General features: G+C 39.2%; 1 protein-coding gene across 2 annotated transcripts in view; it reads left to right on the top strand.

The window, feature by feature from the left end:
• The window catches only part of DYM (dymeclin), a 377292-nt gene that overhangs the window by 235451 nt on the left and 126716 nt on the right, over positions 1–15125 (top strand). For both annotated transcript variants that reach the window (XM_079941933.1, XM_079941932.1), the window contains one exon: positions 10681–10783. In XM_079941933.1, the coding sequence (XP_079798059.1) occupies positions 10681–10783 (103 nt within the window). The remainder of the gene's footprint in view (positions 1–10680; positions 10784–15125) is intronic.

Here is a 15125-nt window from a genome sequence, read left to right on the forward strand (position 1 = left end):
AGCGGCTGGGCCCGTGAGCCATGGCCGCTGAGCCTGCGCATCCGGAGCCTGTGCTCTGCAACGGGAGAGGCCACAACAGTGAGACGCCCGTGTACCGCAAAAAAAAAAAAAAAAAAAAAAAAATCCTAATGAATCTACAAAAAATCTACTAGAGTTAATAAATGAGTTTAGCATGGTCGTAGGATAAAAGGTCAGTATATGATAATAATTGTATTTTGATATTCTTGTGATCAACAGCCAGAAATTGAAATTTTAAAACAATACTATTTACAGTAGCATAAAAAATACGAAATAATTTAGGAACGAACATAGTAAGATACAGGCAAGATCTGTACAATAAAAGCTAAAGCACTGCTAAAAGAAATTAAAGAAGACGTAAATAAACAGGGTGATCCCATGCTCGTGGATCAGAGACTTAGTATTGTTAAGATCCTGAAATTGATCTATACATTCAAGTAATCCTAATCAAAATCCCACCAGACTTTTTGGTAGAAATTGATAAAGTTGATTCTAACATTTGTATGGATATAAAAAGGACCTAGAATACCCAAAAGCAATTTTGACAAAGAAAGCTTAAGTTGGAGGACTAAGAATACCTGATTTCAGGATTTACCCTCAATTACAGCTAGAGTAACCAAGATAGTATGTGATAGCTTTTTAGACCAATGGAATAGAATAGAGTCCAGAAATAGACCCATTCACATATGGTCAATGCAATTTTGACAAGGCTGCCAAGGTGATTCAAGGGGTGAAAGGGATAGCCTTGTCAACAAATGGTTCTACAACAATTAAATATTTACATGCCAAAAAGCCCAATAACAACAAAGTGAACCTTGACTCTTACCGCATGCCATACATACGTATGAAGTCCAAATAGAGCACAGACCTAATTATAAGAGTTAAAACTATAAAACTTCCAGAAGAAATTACAGGAGAAAATCTTTGGAATCTTGGGTTAGGCAAAGATTTATGATGCAAAAACTACAAATAATTTCTTTTTAATTTCATGAATTGGACTTCATCAAATTTTAAAACTTTCTTCCACTTCCCACCCCTCCCCCCAGTATGGGAGAGGTTGTTTACAAAAATAAATAATACCTGATAATGAGATACAAAGTAAGGAAATGTAGGTCCTTTTCTCAGGGTAGTTAAGATCTTTGTTTAATCTTCATCAATATGTTAAATTCTTCCTTTAGTTTTATAACCCACCCTACTCTGTGTTGTACTTAGGGTATATTTTCATATTTATAGTTTATAGGTCATAAGAGACAGCTGCCTCTGAGTAGACTGTAATTTTATCTCAATGACAGTACCCAGATGTTTAAAAAATGGTACTACAACCAATTTGATGTTTAGCTGATAGCAAGGTCAGAGAGCACACACTTCCAGTTTTATGATAAATAAGTTCTGGAGATATAATGTACAGCATGGTGATTACAGTTAATAGTACTCTAGCACATCCTTGAAAGTAGTTCGGAAAGTAGGTCTTAAATGTTCTAGCCACAAGAAAGAGATGGTAGTTACGGGATGGGATGGAGGTGTGAGCTAAAGCTGTGGTGGTCATCATTTTGCAATATTGTATGTATCAAATCAGCATGCTGCACACCTTAAACTTTCCCAGTGTCATGTATCAATTACATCTCAATAAAGCTGACCAAAAAAAATACCTGATAACGGACTTGTGTCTAGAATATATAAAGAACTCTCACAACTCACGAAGAACAAAAACAACCCATTTTTTTAATAAATGGACAAAAGATTTGAATAGACACTTCAACAAAGAAAACATGAGCACAGGGAAATTCACTAGGGGAATGCAAACTGAAACCACAGTGAGATCCACTTCACACCCGCTAGAATGGCTAAACTTAAAGACTGAAATATCAAGTGCTAGCCAGAATGTAGAACAGACAGCTTGGCAGTTCTTACAGAGTTAAAACAAAGAGCATACAACACAGCAATCCCACTTCTAGGTATTTATTCAAGAGAAATGAAAACATATGTTCACGTAAAAACTTGTACGAGAGTGTTTATAGCCTCTTTATTCATAATGGCTCAAAACTGGAAGCAGCCCAAATGTCCACCAACTGATAAATAAACAAATTGAGGTTCATTCATACAATAGAAAACTACTCAGCAATAAAAAGGAAAGAATTACTGACACACAAAACAATGTGGATGAATTTGAAAAACATTATGCTGAGTGATAGAAGCCAGACACAAAGGAGTACATATGGTATGATTCTATTTACATGAAAGCTAGAAAAGGCAGAACCATAGTGACGGAAAACAGACCAGTGGTTACCTGGAGTGAGGTCTCGGGGTGGGCATGTTGGAGGAGGGACTTGACTTCAGAGGGGCACAGGGGAGCTTCTTGGGGCAATGGGAATAGTCTCTGTCATGATTATGGTGATGAGTCACCTGAATGCTCGTATTTTTCAAAACTCATTGAATTGTCTACTTAAAATTGGCCAACTTTATCATATGGAGGTCATTCCTCAATAAAGCTGATTAAAAATAAAGTAACCAGGGCTTCCCTGGTGGCGCAGTGGTTGAGAGTCCGCCTGCCGATGCCAGGGACGCGGGTTTGTGCCCCGGTCCAGGAGGATCCCACATGCCGCGGAGCGGCTGGACCCGTGAGCCACGGCCGCTGGGCCTGCGCGTCCGGAGCCTGTGCTCCGCGGCGGGAGAGGCCACAGCGGTGAGAGGCCCGCGTATCGCAAAAAAAATAAATAAATAAAAAATAAATAAAAATAAAGTAACCAGCAGTGTAAGACCGTATTTAAATGTCAACCGAGTGGTAGAGAAGTTAGTATGGTTCAGAGGCAGGGTGGGCGCAGGTTAGAGAAATCTTTCACAGAGGGTAGGGAGTTGTGCCTTGAAAGAGAGGCAGCACTTAGATGGGTGGAGGGGGCAAGAAGGGCTTCCTGCATGTAGAAAGAGTCCGTGTCTGCAGAGGAGAGAGCCCGAAGCTTGGCGGAAGGAGATTTGGTGTCTAGCTGGAGCTCTGCCTTTAATAACCTTAATAATATTTTGTGTTTCTCTGCATTTAAATAGCTCTTTAGGGCTTGTTAAGAACTTTTGTATTCACTACTCTACGGAACTTTGACCTTGGATGAAGTACCAGCTCTGTAGCTGAGCTTCTTCATCTGCTCCCATTGTAGTGTGGAGTTGAGGTGCTTCTCATTTCTCTGGTGACCACTGTTTGAGTGTGTCAGCGGGAAGGACTGGGGCATGGAGAGGAAGTGACTGCAAGTTGTGAGGAATGTCTGCAGTTTTCAAGGAGGGAACTCCATGCCACCCCGCAGTAACTGACCTCTGTCTGCGTTGCCTTCCCCGTCAGGCGGTTACTCTTAACTCTCCTCGCCCCAGCGCCACCTGTTTCCTCACATCCCGCTTGTCTCTCAACCACCAAGGGCCAGCTTCTGCCTCCTCCTCCCCACTGAAAACAGTTTTGAGTACAATAACCGTTGATTTCTTTCCTTGTGTCACATCCAGTGACTTTGTTTCTTTTTTTCAATCCTTCTTTACCTTTTAACAGTGGTGAGTGCTCCCTCCTTACGATTATTCTCCTGACTTAGAGAAGAATGTCTTTCTCTTCTTGTTCTTCTGCTGCTAGCTCTTTGAGTACCCTTTACTGTGTTTACCCTTTTAGTCTTGGTGTTTCCCAGATTTCTGTCTTTATCTCTCTTGTTTTATATTACATGTTTTCCTTGGGTGATCAGATCACCTGTACTTTTATGATTTCAACTGATGCTAATAGCCCTTAAATTTCTTACCTCTCTCCTGAGCACCAGATTAGTATGTCCTGAATCTGGATATTTCTTTTTTTCTTAAATAAATCTCTTCCAGGGCTTCCCTGGTGGCGCAGTGGTTGAGGGTCCGCCTGCCGATGCAGGGGACATGGGTTCGTGCTCCGGTCCGAGAAGATCCCACATGCCACGGAGCGGCTAGGCCCGTGAGCCATGGCTGCTGAGCCTGTGCATCCGGAGCCTGTGCTCCGCAACGGGAGAGGCCACAACAGTGAGAGGCCTGCGTACTGCAAAAAAAAAAGAAAGAAATCTCTTCCAAATGCAACTTTTTAAAAATTAATTAATTAATTTGGTTGTGCTGGGTCTTATTTGTGGCTAGCGGGCTCCTCAGTTGCGGCACATGGGATCCTTAGTTGTGGCTTGAGGGCTCCTTAGGTGCAGCTCACCAGCTCCTTAGTTGTGGCATGCAGGCTCCTTAGTTTTGGCATGTGAACTCTTAGTTGTGGCATGGAGGATCTAGTTCCCTGACCGGGGATCGAACCCAGGCCCCCTACATTGGGAGCACGGAGGCTTACCCACTGTGCCACCAGGGAAGTCCCTGAATCTGGATATTTCTAACCACCTCCATCTGGATATTGCCGAGCACCTCTGCGTTTTGTGGCAGAATTGTTAAGAGCACAGCTCTTGGAGCTCTTGAATTTGTCTCCTGACTCCACCACTTAGTAGCTATGAGCCTTAACCATAGCCTCAATTTCATCATCCCTTCAAAATAAAAAAAGCATGGAGAATAATAGCACATCTGTCAGATGATGATCTGATGAACAGTGTCTGATGTGCAGGAAGCACCCTGCCACTGAGCTGCTGCTGCTCTTGTTTTCTTTGAGGCACAGCTCTTTGTCTTCCTGGGTCTTCTCCCTACTCTTTGGCTCTTCTTCTGTATATCCCTGGCATGTTCAGTCACATCCTCAGGCAGCCACTAAGTTTCCCAAACCTGAGAGTCACCCATGATCCCCTTTTTTCACTCTGTGTTGCCTCCTTTGCTTTCCAAATAGCTCATATTTGCTTCAGTTCAAGCCCTCCTCACCTCTCACTTTTAGCGGTGTAAAAGTTACCCAAAGTATCTTTCTGTCTCCACTCCTGTTCCCTTGCCAGCCCCTGTCCATCCTTCCCATCCTCTTGAGGAGCCAAGGAATCTTTCTAAAATGAACGTAATTGTTATATACTTATACCTCTCTGCACAGGTATGTGGTTTTCAGGTTCCGTGACAGGGCCTCTGCGGCCACCACTAGATGAGAGCGCGTCAGGGAGAGATAGAGGACAGAGATGAGCAAGGTTGCTCCATCACCCCTCCTGCCCGTCCCTGCCCCCCACCTCCCACCTGGACACCAAACATAGCAGCTTTGCTTCTGTCCCTCTTACTTATCATTATAGTCCTGCTGTCAGAAAACACCTCTGGCTTTCAGGATGAAGTCCAGGGTCTAAGTAAGACACAAGAGGCACTTTATGAACTATTCCCGCTACTGCCCTGACCATATCGTGGTGCTCCAGATACTTTATGAGTGTGCGTGCTGTGATGTTTACTGCACCCACAGTGTGCAGATTTCTCTGCCTACCCTCATGCTCTTTTCTCTGCCCACATTACCTTTACTGTTGCCTGATTTGCTTGGCTAACTCTGGATTGTTCCTTAAGATTCAGCTCAGGCATCACCTCCGGAAATGATTTCCTGTCCTTACTTCAGGTACAGTCAGGCAGCCCTCATCTTTGTCCCCAGTGCAAGCCATACTTGTCTCCATCACCACAGTGACAGTAGAACTTCTGTGTAGGCATAGCCTTCTTGACCTGACTGCACCCTCCAGGAGCACAGAACAAAGATCGTGTGGCTTCTGCTTGTTGCTGTATCCCAGGCAGACAGCTCTCTCATTCCCTGGCATGTAGTAGGTTCTTGGTAACTGTTTGAGTTACTGTCTGTCTCAGTGACTTAGTGCAGACCTCTTGAATGGTCTTTAACAGGCCCATGCTGACGTTGCTAGCTTCATCTCTCACCATCTCGAACCCTCTGCCGCAGTGGACTTGCACTTTTCTGGCCTTATAAGCTATTGGTACTTCCCTGAAGTCTCTCTGTGCCTTTCTATACACTTTTCCCCCTTTCAGAATGGCTCTCCCTCCCCCTTTACTTTTCCCAACAAGCAAACCCCCTAACCTTCAAGGCCACCATCAAGGTAGATTTCCTCTGTGAAACGTACCTAACCTTCAACTGTACTCCCATGGCACTCTCTTCAGACCCATGGAGTTCTCTGATTTCAGTATTGTAGACGTTTTTTTCCCCTTATTCCATTAGACTTGATTTCCTTGGGGGCAAGGAATCATGTCTCTTTAACTCATTTTGTAAGACTGTAACATTAGCTTCTTACTCCATACAGAAAGGTCCAGGACTTTTGATGTGCCACAAGCGGCCCTTCACAGTCTGTCTTAAACTGTCCTCATCTCCTGCCACCAGCTGGGCGCCCTAAAGGACAGCCCTTGGCAGCAGCCAGTGGTTTTCTGAGCACATTCCAGGTTGGACTCATCATGCGTATTTATATGCTTCTTTCTTTTGTGAAACGCTGGCTTTTGGCCGGGGCTCTGTTTTCTTCAGGATAGTGTGTTCTTTTTATTCCAGTTTTTAAAATGTGTAATATTTCAGGTATACACCAAAAAAACCCCAGTAATATAGCAGTCACCTATGTATATATGCAGTATTACTGAAAGAACATTTTAGAGAGAGAGAGCTGAACCTCTTATTTCTTCCTCCCTGATCCTATTTCCTCTCTTCTTTCTCAGAGAATAATGACTATCCTAAATGTAGTGTTTATCATTTCCGTATATGTTTTATTACTTCAAATGTTTTATCTGTAGAAGATATGTAATGTTTTGCATGTTAAAAACACTATATAAATAATACCTCATTCACATTCTCTACCAGGGTCCTTGCTTGTAGAACAACATTGTTTTTGAGGATTATCCCTATTGTTACACATAGTTTTAGATAACCTTAAATTGCTACATAGTATGCCATTGTATGACCCTTCCACAGTTTATTTACCCATTCCATTCCTGAGAGTTTTTGTTGTTTTTAAATTTTCACTGTTAAACCAATTTACAGTGAACATTCTTGTACAAAAAGGAAAATCTAGTCTTTTTCTAATTTAAATAAAAAAGTATCCTGAGTGAAGATCAATACACTTGGAATCAGTTTCACTTATGTCCAGAATCGGAATTACCCCTTCCATAAAAACATCATGTGTGTCACTCACTCTAGCATTTAGCTGGGGCTGGTACTTTGAATGCAAAAGCTTTAAGCAAAAGTTACTTTTCTCAGCAATTTGAAAGTCATGTCTCATATAAATTTAGGTCATTTTGCCCTACAAATGCTAAACAGGAGACAAAATTAGAATGTTTTTTAAAAGTTAAAAAAAAAAAAAACAACTTTGAGAGCTCTGGCTAGCAGACCTGAGGAAAAAAGCATATTAGATTGTAGAAGAATAACAGCCTGAGTAAGTGTGAATTCTGTTTTTAATTCATGATAGAAAACGGGGAGTGACCTCAAATCATCTGTTCTTACACCAACTTTCTTAAAAACAGCTGGGAGCAGTAGCCACAGCTTCTTGAGGTGGACCATGTCAACATTTTATGCCCATAACAGTCAAATTTTCTGTTATGTCCAACTGAAAGAGCTTATGTTTGAATTGCAGCTCTCTTCCTTGTTTTGTCTTTTACCAACAAGGAAAAAGGATTGTTAGTATTCTCTTTTAAAATAAACAAACTAGGCTTTCTTCTCCAAAGGAAACAATATCAAATCCTTTTTGCTTTGATTCCTAGGACTCGTTCCATAAATTTCTGAAAGTGATGATAAAAGTTACCATAGATTACCTCTGTTGTCCTTCTCTGAAGGGTACACTCTTAGAACACTGATAGAGAAAATCCCAGGTTTATTGAACCCATAAAACAGCTCCTGAGTTCTGGTATTTTGTAAACTTAAAGTGCACTGCTGTACTTCACTTGTCCCCTTTCCTCTTACTAACACCAAAAAGCTCACTTCCTCCAGGTATATTTATTGCTTTTGCTTTTTGTTTGGGCATCCAATTGATGCCTCTGAGTCTTGCCATGCCCTATACTAAAATCAACCACCAAAGTCCATTCAGTCTCAAAAAACTTCTGAAACTCCATTTATTCCAGAAAATACACTACAACCAATTAAAAGAATCTTACTAATTGCCCTCTTTTATGCATTTCCATGTGAATATGCTTTATGCACTATCCCAACATATTTTTATCTTCTATTTTTCATTGCCTGCAAAATAATTTGCGTATTTAAGAATATATACCCCCATTGCAGTTTAGTACTATGTTCAGTTGTTCTTTTACTCAGCAGTTTTACTTTATCTATAGTCAGTCTCACCTCAGATATACTAAAAATTATGTACAAGGGTGTTCATTGCAGTGCTATTTATAATACAAAAAACTGGAAACATTGCAGTGATTCATTTCTAATGGACTAGGTAAACTAAGGTATATCCATATGCTTGGATATCAGTTAACTGGCACTCAATATGTGTTTATTGAACGAATCAAGGATTATATTGTTAAGTGGAAAAAGTGCAAGGTACAGAGCAGTACCTATTTTGTGGGAAGAAAACATGGATGTATATGTACAGTATTCATTCATTTACATGCCTTGATGCATATAATATTGTTGGAATCATAGATAATAAACTGCTAACATTTGTTACCAGTGGGTCATGGGTATGGATGTGAGGAAAAAGTGTGATGTTTACTTTTAACCTTAAAAAAGAAAAAACAAGCAAAACTAAACCTCAAATAGAGAGGACCCAGAAAAGTAAAATGATTGAAAAGAATGTACATACCCTTACAGATTGAGTCTTTTTCCCTACTTCTTTACATCACTTCCACTTCACTCTTCTCACTGTCCCCTGTTTTGCCTCTGTGCTTTGCCTTCTGTTTGGAAATGCCTCTCTCTTCTCTTGCACAAATCTTTTTCCTTCTTCATAAAGTCTAACCCTTCATGAAACTTTGCTGAACTATTCCATTTCAAAGAAGTCTCTCTTATCAACATATGCTTGATCAGTATCATATGATTTCACACTTATTCACTTAGTAATTATTTCACTTATTTTCCTGCTGTATTTGAGTATAGATTTAGAGAATATTCTTGGCTTTGTTACATTTGCTTTGTACACATCCAGCATTACCAATAAGTGTTAAGGAATTTTTTAATTCATTTTTTAACATTTTAATGTTAAAACTCAATCTAGAAAGAATACTTAGTAGTCTTGTTTTCAGTAATTATCCCATTTAAACCATTTGAAATAAGTAGAGATTTTCATAAATTGATATTCAAATCAATATTCGGTTTAGAAAGATACCACTAAGAAATACTAGAGTAATGTTTTGGGCATTAAAGAAGATACTACAGGTCATACTTATATAGAAAAGTACATGGAATCAGAATTGTCTGTACTTTTAACTTGTCATCTAGCCCAAGGAAGAATTCTTTATTCACTAGATATAGTAGCTTTAACATTAGGATCATATAATTATGTGTATTTGAAGCTCTATTATTAGGTACATACACATTTAGGATTGTTATAGCTTCTTGATAAATTTGCCATTTCATCACTATAAAATTTCTCTCTTTATCTCAGGTAATAATATTCTTATCCTTAAGCCTACTTTGTCTAATATTAATATAGCCGCTCCAGCTTTCTTATGTATAGTGTTTATACAATATCTCTCTTGTATCATTTTACTGTTCACTTATCTGTATCTTTAAATTTACAAGCATGCCTCTTATAAATAGCATGTTACTGGGTTTTGCTTTTTTATCCAGTCTGACAATCTCTGTCATTTAACGAGAGTGTTTAATCCATTTACATTTAATGTAAATTTGTTTTATACTTTGAAAATTGCTCATTTAGGTCTGTTGGGATGCATCTTAGAATCATCTTTACTCTGGGCTAGAATAGCCCTACTCCTAAAGCGTGGCCTTTCTGAGAATTCAACTGAGTGTTCATGTTCAGTGAGTTTTATCCACTCTGGCTGGTTGGAACTTCAGCATACCTCCAGCCTTTTGTGATCTCCAAAATCTCTGTTCAGTTTGTGGCTCCTGGATGGTGGTTTACTGCCACACCTTATGGGGTCTTTTCTTTGCATTTAGCCAAACGTTCAAGAAGACATTGGGGCAGGTTTTGAACATTTCAGATGTTCAACATCTGAAAACAGTTATTTTATGTATTTTGTTCAGTTTTTTTTAGTTGTTTACACAGGGGAGTTATTCAGTACCAGTAAAGTAAAACTCTTATAATACATATGTTTAAAGCCATTCTTTTTGAGAATAAGAATATAAAGCTATAATATAGAATCATAGGCTCTGTATTATGCTAGAGAAATAACCCAGTGCACTTATTTGAAAGATGAGATACTCCAATAAAGATGTTAAAAAAATAAAATAAAATAAATAAACCCATGCAGTAAGATACAAAAAAAAGATGAGAAAATTGGGATACAGCAAGCTCAAGTAACTTGTAACAGATTGCACTATGAGTTACTCATAAAGTCAGTCCATATCTCAGGTTTTCTTAATATCTGTCCACTGTCCTGTCCATGATAGTAGTCTTCTGAAAATTCCTCCTCTGTTTGAAATATAATTTGAAACTGGCAAACTTTTATTTTAGAACCCTTATAATTTAAACATTCTTTTCACTTTATTATTTGTTATATCAATAGTATTGTTAATCCTGCTGTTAACACAGGCACGAAAAAAAGAATCTTTTAGAATAATCGACATTCTGTGGAATGTCAATATAAAACCTAGAAAAGGAGACACTTAGTTCTTTTAATATAATTGGGGTTTTGGTTTTTTTTTTTCAGCTTGTTTTCCTTGCTGTCTAAAAAACACAACAAAGTTCTGGAACAAGCCACACAGTCCTTGAGAGGTTCGCTGAGTTCCAATGATGTTCCTCTACCAGATTATGTAAGTAGTTACCTTACTTTGTCAATAAAAAAATTTTCCTTTCATTGCTAAATTTAAAAATAACAATACCCCTCTCTTCCCAAGATCTGGCTGTGATCTTGTTCCCTGAGAAACCTATGATAGGTAAATAAAGGATTGACATCTCAAATCAAGGGAAAAAATTTTGATGATTATTAACAAGTAGTTGAAGAAAGTCAACCCTAAATCAATGATTGTTAATAATTAGAAATCTTATTAGTCAAGAAAACCACTCAAACTAATTACAGAGAAACAAAAGGAGGGATTTTATAAGAAGTGTGCAGACTTTTCTCACGGAACTCAAGGGGAAGATGTACACCTAGATTTCAGAGAATGAGAACCTGAAATGGAAAAGCCATTGGATTCATTCAGAATAGCCTATCTTGGGACTTCCCTGGTAGTCCAGTGGTCAAGAATCCGCCTGCCAATGCAGGGGACATGGGTTCGAGCCCTGGTCCAGGAAGATCCCACATGCCATGGAGCAACTAAGCCCACGCACTACAACTACTGAGCCCATGCTCCTAGAGCCTGTGCTCTGTAACAGGAGAAGCCACTGCAATGAGAAGCCCGTGCCCCGCAAGGAACAGTAGCCCCCGCTCACCGCAACTAGAGAAAGCCCATGCATAGCAATGAAGACCCAGCACAGCCATACATACATACATACATACATACATAAGGAATGATAATTCTTAAAATTAGAAAAAAAAAAAAAGCCTCTCTTTCTGGGGCATTTAGTTTGTTATCTGCTTCTTTTTGCTTCAGTTTTATTCTGCTGCTGCTTTCCGTAGGCCCGTTTTCCCTATTTGCTGACTGAAATAGCAACCCCTCCCCCTCCCCCACCCCCTTTCCCCCCCAACCCTTAACATGTCCTTGGGAGTGTCATGCCTTTTGCTTACTTATCAGAGTCCTAATTCTCAGATCCTGGGAGAGAGAATCTAATTGTCTCTGCTTGGGTCAGTATGCTGCTCCAATTCGTCAGTCATGGTCAGCAGAGAATAGCATAACATGTTGAATTTGTTCCCTCCTCTTTAAAGATGAAGAGCTTATTACCACCTGACCTCAGGGGATGATGATGGAATAGAACACAGCACAGGGATGAGCATTATATAATAGGAGGGGGAACTCGTTATGAGTTCCTTTAGGGCTGTGCCACTGTCTGTGACACCTCTTTGTTTTGGAACATACCTTAGATGAGGATGGTAAAAACTTTCATGTCACGGACCACAGAGGTAGTTCATCCAGTTCTAATAAGGACCTCCCTGTTTGTTTGTCTGGGGACAAGTTAATGAGTTGATATTTAGTAACTTTAGGAGAGAATTTTTATATCCTAAGTTTGAGGTGGTGATGTGTACCAGACAGCCGGAGAATTGTTTTGCTTGTTTCCTGCTGTCATTTGTTTCATTTCTAAATGGTTGTGCTGATATGAGACTGTGGGAACAGCACCCAGTCCAGATATCAGACGCTGATAAACAGAGATAGCTGTGTGCAGCGACAACCTGACTGGTGCTATTTTTCATCTCTTTTATTTATTTATTTAGTGTGGGTGTGAGAGAGATGTTATGATCTGTCTTCCCATTATGAAGTTTAAAATTCCAAAGTACTTCTCTCCTACCAAAAAAATTAGTATCTTTTAAGATTTTCCTGCTAGTTGAATATTCTCAATTTCTTGAATAAAGTGAGCATTATAGTTGACTTAATTCTATCCTTGTCATGACTTGTTCTAAGAAAAATAATTCTTTCTAATTGCTCCTTGGAAACCTCAGTTGGGGCCAGAGTGGCAATGGGGATTATGCTTATTAAGAACTTAAATTTTGGTCATCTGTAAGTGTTTTGTCATTTTTATACACATATTATTTGATTTATATAGTATTCCTGTTAATTCCACAAAAATGTGTTGAATGTATGTAGTACTGAGGTTGCCCTAGCAGTATTCTCCTTTAATCAGAGGCCAGAAAATTGATATTTCTTTGAGAAAACAGGTCATGTTTAACAGTATTTGCCAATCATGGAGGTGATTATGCAGTGAAAGGGCAAGTTGAACTCGTAATGGACATATGAATTCTGTTGAACTTTACAGGTCATTGACTGTTTTCCTCTTGCATGAAGGTTTCACTGAATAAAACTGAATTTCTTGAGGCATCCGCTTCCTAGAAATACAAAGAAAATTCCATTTGGAATCTGCCATTGACAGTCCTTATTATAACATTTGTGGGTATGAGACTTTGCAAATCACAGCATTTTCCAAATGGGTTTATGAACTTGAATTTTGCTGCCTTTCCTCGGAGCTAAGTGCAGAGGGTGGGTAACACTGATTCAGTAGTAGTGTTGATAACTATGAATCATTCCTCCTGCCACTGACCTGAAAGGTGATTAAAAAAAACAATAGCAACCTTAAAAGTAAGTACTACACTATGTTCTTCTTTGGTGATAACTCATGTTTTATTGGTCATTCCCATTGCTCAAAATACTACGTATAAGTGAGAGAACATTTGAAACCATATTCTCATTATCATTCTCTTTTAATTTGGTCATTAACTGGGCAAATACAGTATGTTCCCTTTTTCTTCCCCAGAAATTTTACTTGTTAAGTGTCTCTGCCAACAACCATATAAAATTCTGTGTCCTTGACTAATGCTTTAGAAAAATTGTTTGTAAAAGATGGAACAGGAAAACGAAAGGGTCTTAATGCGATTCCTGAATGTATACTTTCTACAGCAGGATTGAGAGAACTATAGTAGCAGAGTTTGAATAACTGTGTAAAAATAAGGATATGTTTTTCTTGTCACTGTAGCACATAAAGTACTTTCAGTCTACCTAGAGAATTTTGAGTTTATTAAGAAAATGTTTATTCTCATTATACTGTATAGTTCACCAGTCAATTGACTAACAACATAGAAAGCAAATAGCAAGTTACAAAAACATTAGTATTAGTACTTTAGTACAGCCATGTTTGTCTGAACATCTCAGGGGAAACCTGAAGCCTTCAGCCAGCTTCTAGAGAATGAGAAAATTCCCAGACTGCTTAAGGGAAAATAAAACAAAAAATTATACTCAGGTTCTCCATGGGGAGAGAGAATGCTCACTACGGAGAGTGATGAAGTTGTCTAGGAAAGCTAGTGAAGTTCAGTTGACTTGGCTGAGTTTTGGTGTCTTTATATCAGGGTTTCATAAAGTTTAATTCAATGACTAAAGAGACATGAGAGAATTGTTAAAGAAGAATCTTTCAACACTTTTTTTTAATAGATTTATTTATTTTTATTTATCTTTGGCTGCATTGGGTCTTCGTTGCTGCTCGTGGGCTTTCTTTAGTTGTGGTGAGCGGGGGCTACTCTTCGTGGTGGTGTGTGAGCTTCTCATTGTGGTGGCTTCTCTTGTTGTGGAGCACGGGCTCTAGGTGCGTGGGCTTCAGTAGTTGTGGCTCACGGGCTCAGTAGCTGCAGCGCACAGGCTTAGTTGCTCCGCAGCATGTGGGATCTTCCCGGACCAGGGCTTGAACACGTGTCCCCTGCATTGGCAGGCAGATTCTTAACCACTGCGCCACCAGGGAAGTCCCAACATTTTTTTTAATAAGAATAAACCTCTAAAACAACTTTGGTCATATAAAACAGAACCTGAATATAGACAATGAAGCAAAAATAATAAGTGAGTTATAGTTGCTTTTTAAATATAAACATGGCTTTTAATTATGACTGTTGTCACATGTCATGTAACCATTGTTTCCCTAATTTCTAACAATTATCGTAGCAACTAGTTGAGATGAGAGGAATCTAACTTTTATTCTAGGTGGAATCATAAGGAACCAAAATTTATTGCCCCATGATCATCAAAGAATTTTTGAACCTTTTCATAGGACCAACTTTCCCATCTCATTCCAAACGTAAATGCAAAGGCACAAGCGAAAAAGACCCTGGCCAAAGGGTAAGGAGCCAAATCAGAAAAATCAGCAGAAGTATAAACAGTAACTAAGAGTTTATCATCAACTTGCTAAAAGCAAGTACAGTCAACTCCCCCCTTAGCCACGATTTTGCTTTCTGAGATTTCATTTACCTACGGTCAACAGCAGTCCAAAAATATTAAATGGAGAATTCCAGAAATAAACAATTCATAGTTTGAAATTTCACACCATTCTAAGTAGTGTGATGAAATCTCTCGACATCCAGTTCTGTCCTGCCTGGGACATGAATCATCCCTTTGTCCAGCATATCCCGACCATTAGTCACATAGTAGCCATCTGGGTTATCAGATGACTGTTGCAGTATTGCAGCGCTTGTGTTCAAGTAACCCTTATTTTACTTAATGACCCCAAAGCCTAAGCGTAGTGGTG

This window comes from Stenella coeruleoalba (genome assembly GCF_951394435.1).
Source record: "Stenella coeruleoalba genome assembly, chromosome: 14".
Classification (NCBI taxonomy): domain Eukaryota; kingdom Metazoa; phylum Chordata; class Mammalia; order Artiodactyla; family Delphinidae; genus Stenella; species Stenella coeruleoalba.